Source organism: Euprymna scolopes, chromosome 22, assembly GCF_053919585.1.
Source record: "Euprymna scolopes isolate OS-2025 chromosome 22, ASM5391958v1, whole genome shotgun sequence".
Lineage (NCBI taxonomy): Eukaryota > Metazoa > Mollusca > Cephalopoda > Sepiida > Sepiolidae > Euprymna > Euprymna scolopes.
In genome coordinates this window covers 27,496,988-27,517,544 of record NC_136503.1, presented here as the reverse complement: position 1 = coordinate 27,517,544, position 20,557 = coordinate 27,496,988, and the positions used below count along the sequence as shown (strand labels likewise).

Below are 20,557 nucleotides of genomic sequence, written 5' to 3'. Positions count from 1 at the left end.
ACAGGAATTCTCTCTTTAACGCGAATCAGTCGGAATTTTAAAACGAGCACGACTCTCTTCCGTCCAATCAAAACTAACCTTATCTCTCTGGATATTTCCTTAATTTCGGAACGGGTGGCACGTTATCTGCTCTCTTACGCCCTTACCCATCCCTGTGTGCCGAGAAAAGAAAATCATAAAAAATAAACGCACCTTTATTATTTGAATTCCTCGAACTACTATTCTCATCTTGAGTGTTATTTTAACAACGTTTCGGTCGATGTAACTCACGATCTGCTACAGGTGTATGTTTTCAAACTTGGGAATCTGTCTGTGGAACTCTGGAATTTGCACAGAATTTCGAACGGAACCTTTTTATTTAATTCACAGAGATAGCATGCTCTCGTTTCATCAGTCATGGCTGGGTAGAAATTTTAAACAATTTACAATTGTATTTTGAGTATCGCTCGCAATGTGGATTGAACCATAACGATCCAGAAGAGTGTAACTTTACAACTAAATTTTACCAAGTAATTTATCCACTACACCACGAGTCCTTACTGGCGAAAATTACACTCAAAATAAGAACCGTAGTCCGAAGATTCCAGATAATACGAAGGTAATATTTAATGTTAGTAAGGCTAAGCTGTTATCCTTTAAAAATTACAAGAAGCATCTCCGACCACCGATATCCATGATAAATAACTCCCCATCTGAGAATTCTTCCTTCAAACTCTTCGGTTTAACATTCACAGGAAATATGAATTGGAACAAATACATTAAGAACGTTGTGAAGGTTACTGCAAGGTAGGTGGGCTCCCACTATCGTGCTAGAAAACTACTCACACCTGGGAACATCCTGTACCTGTACAAGGCCACCATTCGCCCATGCATGGAGTATTATTGCCACATCTGGGCTGGTGCATCTACTACTAGTCTCTCTTTCTCTCTTTCTCTTTTCGATGGGGTCCAAAAAATGGTCTCCAATTTAATAGGTCTCACTTTGTCAGCTAAGTTCTAACCCATGTGCTATCGCCGCAATGTTGCATCATTATGTTTGCTTTACAAGTATTTTAATGAAATGTGCTCTGATGAACTCATTTCACTTGTGTCCCCTCGGCGTACATATCTCCGACAAACCCGGTTTGCAACAAAATCACACCCCTACACTGTTGAGGTCCCTAAATGTCATAAAGTTTTCTACTCTTTCTAGGACGGCTAGACTTTGGAATTCCCTTCCTGCTACCTGCTTCCCAAACTGCAGTGATATGCAGAAGTTCAAATGCAACGTAAACAAGCATCTTAATCTTTCTTAGGCATGGTCCCATTTAATAGCCACTTACGTCCAAGTGGCAATGTGTTCTGATTGTAGGGGGGGGGGGGAAGGTGAGCAAAAAACTAAAAAAAAACCAACAAAAATCAATGTTCATGTAAAGAATTCAGAAACGTAAAACCCACCTGTGTTCCACTGGATGGAAGACTGTTGCAGAAACATTGCATGCACCATTTTATTCGGCTGGGAAAGATCTTTGGCCCAGCTCCCGACTTGAGTAAATTTCAGTCCTCTATCGTGATCATTCGATTGGAGGTTCACAATCGTGTAATTGATTACGGAAGGCCCGACATAATTAGTGAACCCAACATCCCGTGATTCCGAGTCTACAAAATGCATTGACTTGATGCTTTTCAATACGTCGGCGTAATCAAACAGCGTTTTGTTTGAACGTGAAACGAGATCGTCCAACGCCTGCGCGATCGTGCGAACGGCGTTCTCGGCAAAGCCCCATATGTACATTACAGAGTTTGGGAAGAGCCTTTGAAAACACACGTTACGTATTGGTGACTTTTGTCGGGACAATGTCGCCAAAGAGCAATTCGACCAGCTGATGTTGTGATGTTGACAGAGAAACGGGAGGAGCCAAATGTTCTCTTTTAAGTGTGCGAAGCGACACATTCGCTTGCGGACAGAGGAGTGTTTTGCTGACAGCTTCACTCCGAGACTTCCATGAATGATACGAGATGGGAAATCCAGGATTGCTTCGTTTTCGGCCCATGCTTCACTCGCGATCCACGTAATTCCTATTCACAGAAAAATATGAAAAGACAATTTATAATAAGAAATATTCATATATTTATAAAAGGCAAGACAATGCAGAGATGTAACGAATAGACACACACTGAAACAAATTAAGACATACAGAGGTGGAATGAACTTTGCAAATTTACATTGAATTAATGCAATATATGAGTATTTTAAGTTATATACTTGCACAGTGTTCTCGTGTCAGCATAGTCAGATGGAAGTTCCGTATGGTATGATAGTTCGGGAAAAGTTTCCTTCCTCAGATGTGTTCGACTTTAGATCAAACTTGCATTTATATATATATATATATATATATATATATATATATATATATATATAGTAGAAATGGTAATTAATAAAAACTGAAGTAAGTGTTCAATAATGTTGTAGAGCAAATATGCGTTTTATTTTTTATTACCGTATCTTTCTGTGGGTTACATTATTGTTTCAGCTACCCGGCCGTTTTTTTTGGCCGTCTGTAGCTTCCTCAGACTTTTACAGAAATGTTCGTTATGATGTGATGAAATGGTGAATGATGTCAGGGGAGGGGTGCGAGAAGAGCAGAAAAAGAGGAAGGGAACAAGGGGGAAAGGTGGGAGAGGCTGCTTGGTATGTCGGTAATGTTTTAGTTTTGGAGTTTAAGGAACTTGTGGGGGAGGGTGTGGGATGTTCATTTCTGGTGTGGCTGAGGGCATATATATATATATATATATACATATATATATACATATATATATATATATATGTATGTATAAATAGAGAGAGAGAGAGAGAGAGAGAGAGAGAGAGAAAGACAGAGAAATAGAGAGACAACGGAAGAGAGAGTAAATATGACTACACGAAATTAATCTCTGATCATTTATATATGTTCACAGAATTCAAACAATAAAACCTTGAAATTATCCATGATTATTTGTATCAACTAATTATATAACCTTATACTCAGCACAATATTGGGGGGGGTATGATAAACCACTTTTAGTTATTTAATAAAAGTTCCCATTAATATATATATATATATATATATATATATATATATATATATATATATATATATATATATTTGTTTTTGTTTTTGCGATACGTCTTGAATTAATTCAATTATTTACGAAAGTGCATTTTTATCTAAATGCGAGTTGGGAATAATTTCCCCTTTAACCAATTTGGCACCCCCACATGGGGAGCGGTATATATATATATATATATATATATATATATATATATATATATATATATATATATATATATTATTTTTTAAATATAACGATCCACTAACACGTGTTTCATCGTCTACGACTCATCAGAGTCGCTGAATCTAGCGGGATTCGAAATCAAGACCCTATGGCAAGAAGCCTAAACCCTTACCCCTTTTCTACCTCGCTGACTGTTCAGATATATCGCGATTTACGTATATGTTATTTGTTTTTGTTTTTGCGATATGTCTTGAATGAATTCAATTATTTACGAAAGTGAATTTTTATCTAAATACGAGTTGGGAATAATTTCCTCTTTTATCAATTTGGTAGCCCCACATGGGGAGCAGTATATATATATATATATATATATATATATATATATATATATATATAATTGCATACGACGACTAAAATTAGTAGAAGCCATTCTTATAAAAAATTCAGCCCCTTTTGAACCGGATCTCATTAAACACCGGACAAATATACTAACAGTATTTAATAACTAACAAGAAACTAAATAAAGAAACTATGAAATAAAAAAATCGAAATTAAAATAAAGTAATTCATCCCTAACCATCCTGTACTCACCTTTATAACCAATAATAAAAAGAAGAAAAAACTATAAATACACCAAGCCTCTAATGAAAGGAAAAAGAAAACGATCACAATAACAATCCCCTCTGACGATAACCGGATGCACCGATAGAAAGCGCTTGAGAAGAATATGGTTAAGAACAACCTTTGGGCGCCATTTTATACAATATGCCAGCCGAAATAAAAAAGACCGCTCGGCGAATGGAAAAGGCATCCAGAAAAATCGGAAAAAAGAATAACTCTGTCGGGTTCAATCAGATGTACTTTAATAATAACTTGCTGCCAATTGCAATAACCCTTATCCCTGAGTGGCTTCCGGGCCTTGATAAGTGGTGACCACCTTGTATATATATATATATATATATATATATATATATATATATATATATATAATTACCGTTTTTATCTGTTTAGTTACACACGTTTCTACGATCGGAATCAAGTCAATCTGATAATTTCGTCAGACCTTACAGATTTGAAATGTTATTATGGGGAAGAAGATAAAAAGCAAAAAAATGTACAAAAATTAAAAAATAACATTAGCTCCAACTGTAATTTAATAAAAAAGAACAAGAAAAGAAAGACGTATAAGAATAGAATACTATATAAGCGATAGAGAAAGTTATAGATGACTGAGGCAGAGAGGAACGGAGGTTTAATTAGGAAACCGGAAGCAGAGAAGAAGACAGAGAAAGTAGGGGAGAGGGAGAAGAATAAAGGGGGAACATTATTAATGGATAGGGAAAGGGTATAAAAATGATTATGAGTATGAAGAATATTGAATTAAATGAAATTAAAAATCAAGTAAATGATGATAATTAATAATTAATCAAATGAAAAATAATTAAAGATGAATGCTTAAATGAATGAGAGACAAATCGATGGATAAAATAAAGAAAATATAGGTAAAAGAGATACATTAATAAGATTAATAAAATTGATTATTCAGGTTTTATGACGGAATCTTAATAAAAAGATAGAAAAAAAGAGAACAAGAGAGGGAAAGGGAAAGATATAATGGTTGAGAAAAGTGACCAAGAGTCTAGAAAGTCGGTCAGCAGACAGTTTTGGGGAGGGTTGAGTCTGCATTGGAATGATAGTAATATTGCATTAGAGATACGTCCATTTATTTAGATTTGAGACGCGTCTTTTTACTTATTATAAAAGAGAATGAGAATGACATTAACGCAATAGATTAAGACTATAACTAGGGATATATATATATATATATATATATATATATGTACACATATACATATATGTGCATATAATACACACGCACATGCAAATACATATACACATACACACATACACACACCTATTCATACATACACCTACATACACACATATATATGTACATATATATATATATACATGCATATATGTACACACATACACATACATATAAATGTGTGAATTAAGTAACTAAATAGATATAATACTAATAATAGTACATGTACAAGGAAAGCAGCCGTGTTAAACGCATATCTTATTTTTCTTTTATTAATATTATTGGAATTTTTCCCCTTTTCCTTGTACATATTTGTGAATTATTCCACGGGTTTCGGCCGTTTGGATTATTTTGGACCATTTTCCAATTACGCGATTTTCTTGAATTTTACTTGTGCGAATGGAAATTTAATTAACTTTCTTGGATTTACATTTTTGGATTTTACCGTCATTGGATACTTTACCTTTCACCAAACTATCCATTCACGTGAAATCACCTTTTTCTTCACCATATTCCCTCTGCTTCACTTTTTGTTATCAAGTAAGATCTTTGACTTACTTGTAGTTTCATCAAATACTTTTGTATGCAAAATCCGATCTCGCATTTTGCTAATTCCTACCCTCTGATGAGAAGGAAAGTATTTCTTCGAAACTCTACAAATTAAGGACTATCCACTTATTAAGTGTTTCCTTTTCAAATTAAATATGTTTTTAACTCTTTTTCTAAGTGTTGTTAACATGTTTTATTAACTATTTGCTCTTATTATAAGCTCTATCTCCTATTTGGTTTTATAGAGCTTTTACATCTGGTTGAGATTACTTTATAAATATTAATTCTTTAATTTACGACATACTTTAGTTTTACCATCTTTGATTGTAATTTTTATTTTACATAGTATATATATATATATATATATATATATATATATATATATATATATATATATATATATATACTATCAAAAAATACCCGTCAATGACTGGGTGCAAAAACAGCCTACAGAAAATGGACTCTGATTTATGAAAGTATGATAGGTTATAAAAGGAAGGGTTGTAAAGAGATAGCTTCGAATTTGGGGGTATCAAAACCAAAGCAAAATATGATGGAAGTAAAAATAAAATAGATAAACCCCATAATTTATTATACCGCACCTGTTCACACTGAAACACTTATCACAATATTCTGTGGATCTATATTCCAAAACCTTGTTAAACTTTGTGACATATTTCCATTCTATGGAGGTCAGGTGCGAACGAACACCCCATAATTTTATTATACCATATTTCTTCAAACTGAAACATAATTATCAAAGTATACTTACGCAGATAGATATGAAAAGTCTTTATTAAAGTTTGCGCCTATTTTCATTCTATGGGGGCCAGGCGCGAACGCAGACGCCACAATTTTATTTTACCATCCCCATTTAAGTTAAAGCATACGTATCAAAGTATTATTATGTACATCTATATCAAAAACACTTGTAAACGTTTTTTTTCTTAATTTTTAATTTTTTTATTTCCATAATTTGTGGACCAGGCTCGTACGCAGACCCAACAAATTTTAATGAATCATCATTATGCCAGATCAAACATACCCATTCCTGTGTCTTGATACATCTTCTATCATTATATGTGATCAGTTTTCTATAATAGTCAACCATATAGGAACCTATTCGTGACAGGACACACACATAGACGTTCAGCTTTATATTATAATAGCGGGGGGGGGTACCCAGCGTTGCCCAAGTATTTGGAAGTCTGTGTGGTCGGTCGGGGGTGATGGGTATTAATGAAAACCTAAGAATAAGCGAAGTAAAAAAGAAAACAGAAAAACGAAAATTAAAACTTATCTGAAAAATAAAGCGGGAGTACCCGGGCCGTGGGTGGGGTGAAGGGATAATCAAAACAAAAAACATAAAAAAACTAACGTAAGGCAAACGAACGATGTTAAATGTAAAAATTTGAAAAACAAAAACAAAAAAGGAAGCAGAAAAACGAACGCTAAAATTTCTGAAAAATAGCCCCCCCCCCAAAAAAAAACACGTGAAAAATGGCTTAAATAAGCCTGTTTCAATATTAAAATTTTAAAAATCGGTGGGTATCCGGGTGTTTTTGGTGTGTGTGGTCGGGGTGGGTGGAGGTGTTAATGAAAACCTAAGAATAAGCAAAGTAAAAAAAAAAAAAAAAAACAGAAAAACGAACGTTACGTAACAATGGCTTAAATAACCCTGCTTCAATATTAAAATTAAAAAAAAAATCGAAAAAAAAGACATCTCACATCACGATTCGAACCCAAAACCTTTAGATTATCACCCAACGATCTAACTAACTGAACTAACACGACGCACATGAAATTGTGTCAGTTCTTCAAATATATAAACTAAATCAGGTCATGACGTCGTCTGACGCATTCGTAGAACCGATCTCGTCATGAGAAGACGGTTTTTGTCCCCCCCCCTGTAGAAAAGTGTTGATTTCAGGGTGAAAAATTAACGTTTTTGGCCAATTTTTCGATATTTGTCGAGTGAAGGATGGGCTTTCATATAAAACCAAAGTTGTGAATTTTTGTTTGTCTGTCGAAAGTTTTTAGCAAACACACAAACATACACACATACATACATACATCATACATACATACATACACGCTTTTATATATATAGACTAGCAGAAGTACCCGTCGTTGACTGGGTTCAAAAACAGCCTAGAAAATGGACTGTGATTGATGAAATTATGATAGGTTATGAAAAGGAGGGGGTTGTAAAGAGATAGGTTTTGATACTAAAAAATTTTACCCTAAGCAAAATATGATGAAAGCAAAGATAATTTTCGCGAAAATATATTTTTTTTACATTAACTTTTCATTCGTAGCCAAGAGTGACCAACGAAATGATGTTTCCTTACAATGAGAAAAATGTTATATATATATATATATATATATATATATATATATATATATATATATATATATATATATATACAAGAAATAAATGTTACCAGTCAATAAAAGTTATTTTATGGTAGAAAATTCATTGGTTTGTATTTTTAAGTAGTTTGCAAAAAAAAATTTAATTCCCGAACCGGTTAAAAAATCAAAATGTCAGCGACTTTGAAATGGAGAGCCCGTTTTCAATTTGAAGGAGGGGCATCTGAGCATTCTGTGTTTACAATTTAAGAGAGTTCTGTCAACGTAAGGAATATTTATAAACATATTTTAATGTTTTCCGTTATTTTGTGTTTGGGGAATATACATGTGTAGTTTATATTAAAATTCATTTAAGTAGTTATCGCCTCAAATTTCGTTTTAATTTCGGTTCGCTGAAATTATTTCAAGTAAAGAGTATTAAAAACTATTTCAAAACAACCAAAAAAACAAAAAATGAACTGAACTTTTATTGACTATGGTAACATTTATTGTATATTTATTTTTTCGGGTAGTCGTTTGTTGGCTTTTCTTTTTTTTAGGCAAACCGACTGGCAAGCAGATTAGCCTTGTCAGTTGCCGTGCAAGCAACCTCATGATTGTTTGTTAGTGGGGGAATAGTTGACTGTCCATTATTAACTATGCTGTTGTAGATTTTCCAAAAATCCCGGGTTCCTAATTTCTGGGCTTCGACGCGCTTTCTGGTGGTTCCAGAGTAATCTGTCTTAGCTGTCTCTATCACTCTCTTACAATTATTTCTAGCTTCTATAAACTATTTATTTGAGCTGGACTTATGTCGGTTGAATCTGCGGAACGCATGCTGCCTTTGACAAATGGCAGCTGCACAAGCAGAAGTAAACCATTGGGGAGAGTGGGGCTTGCTATAGAATTTCCGTGCGGGAACATGTGCTTCAATAGCAGTTTTGAACCATTCAGTGGTCTCATTTGCACACTGTTCCGCTGGAAGAGTAAAGATATTTTGCCATGGAGCATCTCTGACGAGCTCCCTGATGGCTTCCCATCAGCCTTTTTGTAATACCTCGTTGTTTGATGACTATTGTTTTGATGTCTATTGTATAATGATTGGGTATAAATAACCTGAAAACATTTGATCTTCCAATATGTGAAGATTTGTTCAGCACTTTATAGCCAGTTACAATGACTTTCTATTCGCTAGTTTTAATGTTCAAAACTACCTTTCAAATTCCAAAGGGTCACAAAGTAATGCGTTCTTTCTTTTCAACTAATGATAAAAGCTTAAAATTTCCGACTTCTTTGCGGAGAAATAGGAAATGCATTGTGATGGATTAATTTTGTAATTAAATTATTTTTTAAATACTCTTTTCAAAAATCGTTTTAGTACAATACGCTATTTCAGTTTTATCTCAATAAATGCTATAACAGATAAAACAAATAATAATGTGTAACACACATATAGACGAGTGACACACACAGATACATGAAAAGTGTCACACAATTTTATTAATATAGATGTTAATGAGGATAGTGTTTTCCGTGTTAGAAGCATTGATTGGATTTAAATTTTAAAGCCGAATACAGCGCAATAAAATAAGTATTTACTTGTTTTAAAATTAATATTTCGGAGTTATACTCCTTCGATACAATTGTATACATTTTTTTCCTTTTTTTTCCTCGCCATAATGTTACATTGAAGAAAAAAAAGTAATTCGGGTGTTGTTATCTGCTGTTTTTGAACTGTCGGAAGAATACGTTTGGCAATACGATTTGGAAGTAAGGGTAATGTTTTCCGTGTTAGAAGCGTTGATTTAATTTGAATTTTAAAATTTAAATAATACTATTAATAATAATAGAAGTTAATATTATATTTAGAATATTTAAAAGCATTCTTTATCGTAATTACGTCATACGTTTACGTCTTATCTTTAGAAGTTATAAAAGATGATTCTATAACCTAATTGTAATGAAGCAAAATAAAACGAATCTTTGAGAATGTGACATAGATTCTCTTACAGACAGACACCAAGATGATTATAATAAGAATGTTTAAGATTATTTAGATTTTTCTACCATTTATGATCTTAGTTGTTTTATTCACAACGTTTCGGTCAATTCAAATTCTTATCTAATTTTAAATTTTTTATGGCAAACCTGGGAACCTTTAATGGATTTCGAACTAAACACTATTTAATCCCCAGGTGTTATTTTATTCTAGTTCTGTCAGTCATTATTGGGTAGAAACAGTAATTAATTATGATATCATTCTCAGTAAGTATTTCTTGTAATATCGGTTGAACCATCGATTACATCGGCACTAATTGCTGATTAACGCTTTTAGTCATTCCGCCACGTATCCATGATACATCAGCCAAAACGTTGTGAAAATATCAGCCAAGATTAGGATAGTAGATCGAATAATCCAAATAATCCAAATTTTCAATCATCATCTGAAAACAAAAACGATGCATAAAATTGCTTTGTATTTACCCGTGAGGTTTTGTCTTTCAACTTCCTGAAACAATCGTCTAACTTCTTCAATGTACATGAACACGATGACGACGGTAAGCCTCTTATCTTTCTTTATCTGTTCGATGGCCTTCCTTATTGACGTGTTGTTGCTGCTGCCTCCTGTTGGCATCAGGATCGTCTGACTGTGCAAGCAGATCATCCTCTTTGCTGCTTCTTTCTCCAGCATCGCAAGTCCTTAAAAAAAAAACGCAAAATAAACACATGGAATCTCATAACAACAGAACATCGATGCCCCCGTTCAGTCTCGAAAGGCAAAGGATATCCTTCCCGTAGGGGAAACTGCGCGTGTAACTATGAGCCAAGGATTTCGCAACCACCATCCACACATCTCCTGAATCGGCACTGTTTGAATCCAGTGGCAAGGAGAAATCCAGGACGACTGGAAACAATGCCAAGATAAGCGGAGAGCACATACAGCACCTGGAAGTCACAAATGGTTACTGATTTAGTACTGACCAGATTTAACGTAGCTTAAATTCGGTGATCCAGCGGGAACCGGTGTGTCAACGTGATTATGTCGTACACCACAGAACATAACACGGGCCTATTTAAAAAGGTTCTACGACAGCACCGAACTTTCTTAATGAGGATCGTGACCAACGAGACTAATTGCCGTGTCTTCGTTGCATATGATTCGATTGCTATGTTCCTTGTTTTAGTTTCCAGTTAGTCCCCTTCGTTAGCTCACAAACGACACAAAGAAAAGACATACAATTCTTATATCTAGTTTGTAAAAAGGATTTTTTCAGTTTTATTAATCATCACCATATCGTAGGAATCCGAAGATTTTCTTGCTCGCATTCGTTTCCTGATATTTCGATTATTATTTTGATTATTTTAGTCAGAATTATTTCCAAAAAGACATAGACTACTTACGGGAAGGGTCACGAGAAGTTTGCCAATGTCCTAAGTGAAAGTGAGTTTTTGTGGAACGAACTGGATTCGAACTTGAGACAGTCCATGTCGTTATCAATTGAACCACCGTCACCTCCCTTCTGTTTTCTTAATGTGAGCACTCAATAAAAAAGTATATGTTTATCGTTGATAGACTGCTACCAGAATGTTTGCAAAGGCATGTGCATATGTTTATCTGCATGTGTGCATGTGTGCTTATGCAAGCGTGTGTATATCCGCGTAGGACTTTATATTTATCATTTTAAACCATAGTTTTGATTCTCATATTCTTCATCAGTAAACCTTATGGCTAATTTCGTCTCACCGGGTTGTCGTGGTATGGAACGCGACATTGTAATGTCTTTTATCAAAAAGAAATCCTTAGTTAAAAAATCCTTAGGGAAAAAATCTACCACAAGATACTATGTACCAGCCTTTCCACAATGGCTTGAGGCGACACAGTGTAGAGTTTAACGTGGGTTGTGACTATTACCAAACAACACACCGACGTGTACAGCCGTGTGGCATTCATTAAAGGTGACTGACAAGATTGATTATTACGTACACCTTTTATGGATTATCTCAATTTCAAGACCGCCCATGTATGGAGTATTGTTGTCATCTTTGGGCTGGTGCATCTGCTACTAGTCTCTCGCTCCATTGACAAGGTTCACAAGAGAGTCGCCAACCTGATAGATCCTGAACTGTCATCTAAGCTGCAGCCTGTGTCCCACTGACGAACTTTTGCGTCCCTCTGCTTGTTCTATAAGTATCTTAATGGTGAATGCTCTGACGAACTGCAAGCACTTGTGCCCTCACGACGTAAATACCCTCGACAAACCCGACAAGCAGCTAAATCCCACCCCTACACAGTGGAGATCCCTAGATGTAGGAGAGCTTTCTACTCCAGTAGTTTCTTCTCCAGAACTGCTAGACTTTGGAATTCCATTCCGGCTCCCTACTTCCCCAGCTGTACTGACATGCAGAAGTTCAAGTGTAACGTAAACCGACATCTTACTGTCCAACTCCCTACATAGTACCCCAGTAGCTTATGTCCCTGATAGCAGCCCTCTACACCAAAGTGGCAATGTGCCTTGGTTGGGGTGAAAATGTAATAAAAAAGATACAAAAGATACTAACTGAAACGAATTTTTCCAATTTCATTCCCATGTAAAATCTCAGAAACAAAGGGGACCTTCACGGGATCAATACTTAATCGATATCCGAGATACACAGATATCTAAGTGTTCAACTATTCTCCCTTATATTTCAAACCTTAAGATATTAAAGATATGAATGATTTTTTTTTTCTGAAAAAGACCAGTTAATTACAAAGGACGTTCCTAAGTAATGCCTCCATTTTTTTTTATTCCGCCCAAATGGGCCAGAGGAGATTGCAAATTGCATTGTTATGATGACGGAGTTTATGTATTCATGACCTAAAAGTTTCGTCTCTCTGTTGAAGATATTGACGGTGTGAGACTCCAAGAAAGTAACTTCTATTATAGACGTGAGTAGAGATGCGTCATTGAATTCCTGGCAAAAGCGCATTGAGAATGGTTATAGAAAAGAAATAAACTCTGGCGCACAAAAGGTCCCTTGTCTTAATGGTACACTCCAGTCTTTGTAGCACTTCAATTTTTTGAGTTAAAAAAAATGGGAGGCTTTAGTTGTGGACAGACCGACCGTCGTATGACTAAGTGCGAACTGGACACTCATGCACAGCAATCGTTTATCGTTGGCAAAGGTGCGTTGAGAATGGTGGTGACTATATAGAAAGATAAATGTTGGAGCATAAAGGTCACTCATTTTAATCGTATCACTCCCGTTTCCGTAGCTTTTCGATTTTTTAGCTAAAAAAATAGGAGGTTTTATATTTGGAACCCATAGTATAATCTTCCGATTGCTTAATAACATTAGCCTTAATGAAAACATGCCGTTAAAATGCACACACACACACACACACACACACACACACACACACACACACACACACACACACACACATATTTCTGTGGAAATATACTCTATTTCCTTGTATACCAATTCTTATTTAAGAAGCTCAATGTAATTACAGAGCAATGTAATGAATGAATGACAAAAATCTATATTCCAAAGTTCACGATGTTGACCATCTTACAGTTTATTCCTTTAATTCAATTGACATTTACAATTCTTGACAGTAACAAAATGGCGTAATGTAAACATATTATAAGGTATTTAAAGCTACTCTTCCAACTTTCGGATTTTTAATCATGCCAAAGCGCACTTTATTTCGTTTTCACGGATTGATTGTTGCTATTTCTTTTGATGAGTAAAGGGCAAAATAAATTAACTGATTGATAATATTATTAAGTGATTTATTTTGTGCTACGAGACAGATACTGCCAAGCATTGTCAACTAAATTAAATGAATAAATTGTAAGATGGTAAACATCATGAACTTTGGAATATAGACTTTTGTCATTCCTTCATTACACACACACACACACACACACACACACACACACACACACACACACACACACACATATATATATATATATATATATATATATATATATATATAGGCATTTGGGCTAATGGATATTGAGTTTCTGAGGAATGGCACTCGTCTGACAAGACCTTGCAATCATATATATATATATATATGATTGCAAGGTCTTGTCAGGCGAGTGCCACTTCCTCAGAAACTCAATATCCATTAGCCCAAATGCCTCTCTCTCGGTTCAAAATGTTGAGATGCAGCAACAAGCAAGAGCGAGATAGCCAGCAACAAGTTAAGCTGAGACCAGCTTAATGCGGGTACTGGTCTCCCGCTTTATGGTTTTTAAATCAGAGATTTGCTTCTACTAGAAGGGTTGCCTTCACCACGGCTTACGGGAGCCCTCTCCACTCCAACACGCACATACATACACACACAAACACACACGGTTCTAGTTGGCCGTTGACCCCGAAAAAGGGTTCATTCGCCCTATATATATATATATATATATATATATATATATATATATATATATATATATTCAAGCAAATATTATTAAATGCAACAGAGACACTTTGTTTTATGATTCTTTTTTTTTTTTTTTAATCTTTCGATTTTCCGTATAATCTTTTTTGTATAAAAATCAAAATATTAATAAAAGTTCCATAGTTGTTGCTGTCACAAGCGCTTTCGATTCGTCCACGAATCATCATCATGTGTTGAAGTAAAAATCCTAAGGAGCAAAAATGAGAATTAAAAGTGAAAACTAAAATATACAGTAAACGACGACGAGTTAATATATATATATATATATATATATATATATATATATATATATATATATATATATATATATATATATATATTAGCTTCCCTCTAGTCTTGACAGGCTATGATGTATACCCACTTTAAAGGTGCTTGTGCGTAGAATTTTTGTGGTAAGGGTTGCACAATGTCAGTGTTGTTAAATACTAGTGGCAGGTGGAGGTTCAGAACGACTGGAAACAATGCCGAGTTAAGCGGAGAAACCAAATGCATACGGCATAATCACGTGGACATATTACTTCTCGTCAAATCATCGAAGTTAAGTAACGTTGAGCCTACCTAGTACAAGATAGATGCCTATATATATATATATATATATATATATATATATATATATATATATATATATATACATATATATATACATTATATATATATATATATATATATATATATATATATATATATATATATATATATATATATATATATATACTGAATGTCCGCCCGCCGTTGCCCGGTTGTAAAACATACACATATTATATTTTAAGTCATGCTTATTTTGTATTTATTATTAGTGAGCCAATTCTCTCTTAAATACATATAGAGTTGGTTTCAAAAGTTTACAATTAGGTGTTTTCAGCTAAAATTGAAACTGAAACAATCAGCGTCTCAGCCGCCTTCGCTAGCGTTTGGCCTAATCCGACAAATAGATAAGACATTCATAAAATTAAACCACTTCTAGCTATGAACGGATTTACGCATGCGCAAAAGTAATAGAGATTTTTTTAATTGTGGCGTGTCTAGTTGTAATGTGGATTTATCAGTTTATGTTGATATAGTATTTTTGTGCTATTGATTAAAATGGGTCCGTATTCAGAAAAAAGAACGGCCATGTTTTTAGGTGTTCTTAAATTGATCTAGAGTCGTACAAATACATAATCAGTTTACATGAAAGTGTTATTGTAATACAACGATGCAATTCTTAGTTATTTTAAAAAAATGTAATAGATGTATTCTCTTAAAGGGAATTGAAACTGATATATACAATTGTTTTCCTCTACTGATTTTTTGGCGGACTGAAAGGATTTAACTGCTAGGTTTAATATTTTAATATGATTGAAATTTCATAAAAATGGGATCTATTAAAAGGTTCAAAGGGATAATTCCCTCGGATTCCTCTTAGATTAGGGATTCGGGAATATTTTCATTGTTTTCTGAGTAAATTTTACCTAAGAATACGCTTTTAGATTTTATGTAAATTTTCTAACCTTTCTTTCTATAGCACAAACACAAACATCATAGAAATACATACATGCATTTAGTTTTATATGGAGATTTTATCAACTGCTGTAAGCGATTGGTTCTAAAAACGACTCTAATGCACGTAAACCAACTTACCTTGAATTCCGTAATAAGAGGTTGTGACCAAAGCAAGAACATAGCTGAATTTGAATTCTTCCGTAAGGTCCATGATGGCTTTCGCCTGGTACTTATCGGACGGAAGCAGGCTGATCATAAACGGGAAAGCGTTCACACTTCTCAGACTGTCACTGGTTGCCATATAACTGACGATTGGGATTTCAATTGGTCTCAGCACAGTGGCCACCCGTGCCCCTATGTCGCTAGTAGTACCACCCACGACTGCGATAACAGGTTTATCAAAGAGTGTCTGTTGGTTGATCCAATGGGCAACAGAACGCGTACGATTGCATCGGAGATTAACAAGATTCCGTGGCCCGCGCTCGAATTCGTTTCTGATTATTCGGTTTGACAGTGACATGGCGATTTCAGTTGCTCGCCGCTTTGAACCGTAATCGTCGTGGATGTTATAACCAAGCGTGATGTTTCGCAGAATATTGCGGGAATTGTTTATATCGTCGACGATGGAGACGATCGCTTCGACGGCCAGGACGTTAATCATGTTGAGCAGCTTCTTGCCATCATTACCGACACCGTCATGAAGAGATAGGATGAATTCGATTATATAGTCGCCGTCTTTACTGATCGAGTCTTTGTCCACGGACGAAACTAAACACTGAAAGCAGAACAAAACCAAGAATACAACTATTGTCAGAGAAACAGGCATGGTCATTGTTGTGGTGCTTACAGATTAAAATAAACTTCCCCACTTACTGTAAAAAAAAACGAGAGAATATGTCCATCGGCAATTATACTCAGTCGTGGCGGTCGAACTGACCTATACCGACGCTCTTCGTTTGTTATATTTGCTTTTCAGTTCAATATATTCTGTTTCCACTAATTATCGAGCTGTGTCTTTCTTCCAGGAACACTCCCGGAACCACAACAGTTATATACGATGATTCTGGTAAATGAGAAAAAGAAATTATCGACCATGTAGTTATGCCTGTTTGCACAAGGAAAATAATTCCTCCCTACACTCCTGGGTCACGTGTGTGTTATTATAAGCCAGAGGAAAAGAGGAAGTGCTATATCAAACTAGGCAGTATATGATCTCTGATGTAAAGAAAAAATTGCATTGGTTAAGAGCAGGTTTATGTTTATTTTTTTTTCTTTTGCATTAAATATCACGTCAGTTTTTTGTTATTGTTTTATTTTCTCACTTCTGTGTTATAATTGCCCACCTTAGAGGGGAAAAAGAGAGATTAAAAAAAGAAAGAAAGAAAAAGGGTTGTATAATATGCCTTAATGTAAAGAAGAAAGTATATTTATTGACCGTTGGTTTATTCACGTCTGTTTGCACAAAAATCAGTAACACTTTTTGTTGCGCTGTGTCTTCAGCTTTTACTTCCATGTTTTCATGACAAGTACCGAAGAAAAGAAAGGAAGATCGCAACAGAGACAAGCGTGCTCATAAAATCTCTTGAGTAAAAGAAACAACCGTATTCATCGACCGTTCTTTGATTTATTGCCGTTTACATAAAAAGAAAACACAATATTTTCTTTCCTTTTTCTGATTCACCTCGAAGTAATAATGGCTTCCAAGAATGACGAAAGGAATAATAGAGTTGAATAAATGTGTAAAGCAGTTTCTTTCTCTGACGAAATTTTTTTTTTAAATTTAAATGTTAAGTGAACGAATCTGACACCTATCACAGTAGCTCCTTATCCTTCAGACATTTAACACACAAACGCGCACACATTCATGCACACACGCACGCACACACACACACACACACACACACACACACACACACACACACACACACATATATATATTGAATTTCTTCCCTGACAATACAAATATACAGCAATTTTAATGTTAAGTGAACGAATCTGATACCTGTCACAGTAGCTCCTTATGCTTCAGACATTTAACAAATGCACACATACACACATCCATGCACACACACACACACACACACACACACACACACACACACACATATATATATATATATATATATATATATATATATATATATATATATATAAAATTTCCTCCCTGACAATACAAATATACAGAAATTTAAATGTTAAGTGAGCAAATCTTATACCTATCACAGTAGCTCCTTATGCTTCAGTGACAATATGCATTGTTTGACCTGAATAAAACTACATGTATATAATTTTCAATATGGCAATCATAATTATATTAATAAGTAATAAATAAACATACTCTTGTAGAACATTAAATGTAAATAAGCATCCAAATTAAAACTAGGTCATCGTCGATCAAAAAAAGTGATAAAAGTCCTCGTTACAAAAGCAAATAAACAGGTGTACAGGTGCTCATTGGCTGCAATTAATGGGTGTGTGAATAATAAGAATCTGAGTGGGTGACTAGCGAACCCAGCACCACGACGATATAAAAAACACGAAGCAACATCAATCCCATGCAATAGCCTGACCAATCCTCATGAGGATGAAACGCGGAAAAATTCTGCGTAGCTTAATTGCCATATATATATATATATATATTCAAATCTTACTACCTAGCTCTACATACTATCGAGAACTGTGGAAGTACATACTGAAAATACTTACATAAAATTTTATGTTGATACATAAAATAATAATAATAATAATAATAATAATAATAATAATAATAATAATAATAATAATAATACGGCACAATCACGTTGACACACCGGTTTCCGTCAGATCACCGAAGTTAAGCAACGATGAGCCTGGCCAGTACCAGATGGGTGACCATTTGGGAAGGCTAGACACTGTATATACCGTGCCGAGTGATAGAAATTTCTAGGTTGGTATATGGGGGCGCGTTTAACTCACCGGGGGAAATCCCCAAATCAGGACGGAAAGCAACGGGGGAACTATCGGCTTGCCTTGCCGAGATTACCATAGCTCTACAATTTGGAGAGCTGTGGTCGCCGACGCTGTTAAAAGACAAGACCGCTGATTCTGATGCTGACGACGATGATGATGATGATCAAAAAAAGGCTGTCTTCTCAGTTTGACACTGAAGTTCGAATATAGATTGCTTGGACAGTAGTCGAACGTCTTACAGTTACCTTTGCTACGGAGTAATGGAAATAATAATATTCCTATGCATACTTCTACACTTGCATGTTCAACCCGCCGAGAGTGCTCTATGTTTTACAAAGAGCCACGTCTTGCGATAGCAATTGTTTATTTCCGTGCTAGAAAACGGAATCAACGAATGGGGATCAAATGTGGCCATCCGCCAATACCTGATTTTCCGTATCACGGTTCTTCAATAAAAACAAAATGAATCGATATTCGCGCTAGCTTTGCATGGAGATCTTTTTTTTCCGAATCGTTTAATTATGCCTGTGAAGATCTTTTCCATTTCATTGTTAAAAAAAATGCAACAAATTTGCTTCAGGTGTGTCTCTTTTACATCGTCATAAATGATTTTTATCAAAGGCCATCGAAGAGAAGATTACCAGGTGAGTTCGCCCTATTATTGTAAGACGAAAGGCAAGGTATCAGACACCTGTAAATTCAGGTGGGACTTTCTAGCTTCTCTCTTTTTCTTCAATAGGAATGCCTGCTGAATGTCAAAGAAGGGATTTAGTTTATTACTGTTGAAGAGCTTTGATTACCTGAAAAAAAAGAAGAAATTAATCCATAAGAATAAAAAATACCTTAAATTCGATTCTACTTTAAATGATATATTATATATTTAATATATTCATATATATATATATGTATAAACAAAAGCAAATAAAAAGATTATCACAACATTTGAACATATCAAGAAAGTAAACAGCCCAAGTTAGTAGATAGAGGTATTTAAAACAATAGAAAAAAGGATATAAAAATTAAAATTGCAAAAAGATTTACAATATTTATTAATCTATTAAATAAAAATTAAGAATTATAATGATGAAAAATCCTTAACTCATAGATTTTCAAAAACATCAGTAAAAAGTGGATTTGTATTACTGTACACATAGAATCGAAAAAGTTGACACAAAAAACAAATATATAACAAATACATGTTATCATAGGCACGATAAGTTACTTTTCTACCAAACTGGATATATTTTTTTGTTTTTATTCAATGTAACATGCTTTTCAGCTCGAAAAACACACAGTATTTACCGATGTATTGGAAAATTTAAAATGGCGCCCGACTCTCTCTTTAACACGGTAAGTTTGGGAAAAGGTGTTATAAATAAAAAAAAACTAGACAACATACTATTAAAAACCCACCGAATATATGTCAACCTATGTCACGGTAACATATATTGAGCGAGTTTCTAACAGTATTTTGTCTAGTTTTTTTTCATTTATAACACCTTTTACCTAACTTACCGTGGTAAAGAGAGAGCCGGGCGCCATTTTAAATTTTCCAATGCATTGGTAAACAATGTATGTTTTTCGAGCTGAATAAACATGTTACATTGAATAAAAACACAAAAAAATATATCCAGTTTGGTAGAAAGGTAACCTATCTTGCCTTTGATAACATTTATTTGTTATATATTTGT

The 20,557-nt window shown here is 34.6% G+C and overlaps 1 protein-coding gene across 1 annotated transcript in view; it reads right to left on the bottom strand.

Annotated features, from left to right (window-relative positions):
- Window positions 1–16,989, bottom strand: part of LOC145243776 (extracellular calcium-sensing receptor-like) — a 30,594-nt gene extending 13,605 nt beyond the window's left edge. The window contains exons 1-3 of the mRNA XM_080106818.1: window positions 16,056–16,989; window positions 10,469–10,684; window positions 1,438–2,058 (exon numbers count right to left, since the gene is read on the bottom strand). Of these exons, the coding sequence (XP_079962944.1) occupies window positions 1,438–2,058; window positions 10,469–10,684; window positions 16,056–16,749 (1,531 nt within the window). The 5' untranslated portion in view covers window positions 16,750–16,989. The remainder of the gene's footprint in view (window positions 1–1,437; window positions 2,059–10,468; window positions 10,685–16,055) is intronic.
- Window positions 16,990–20,557: the final 3,568 nt, after the last annotated feature.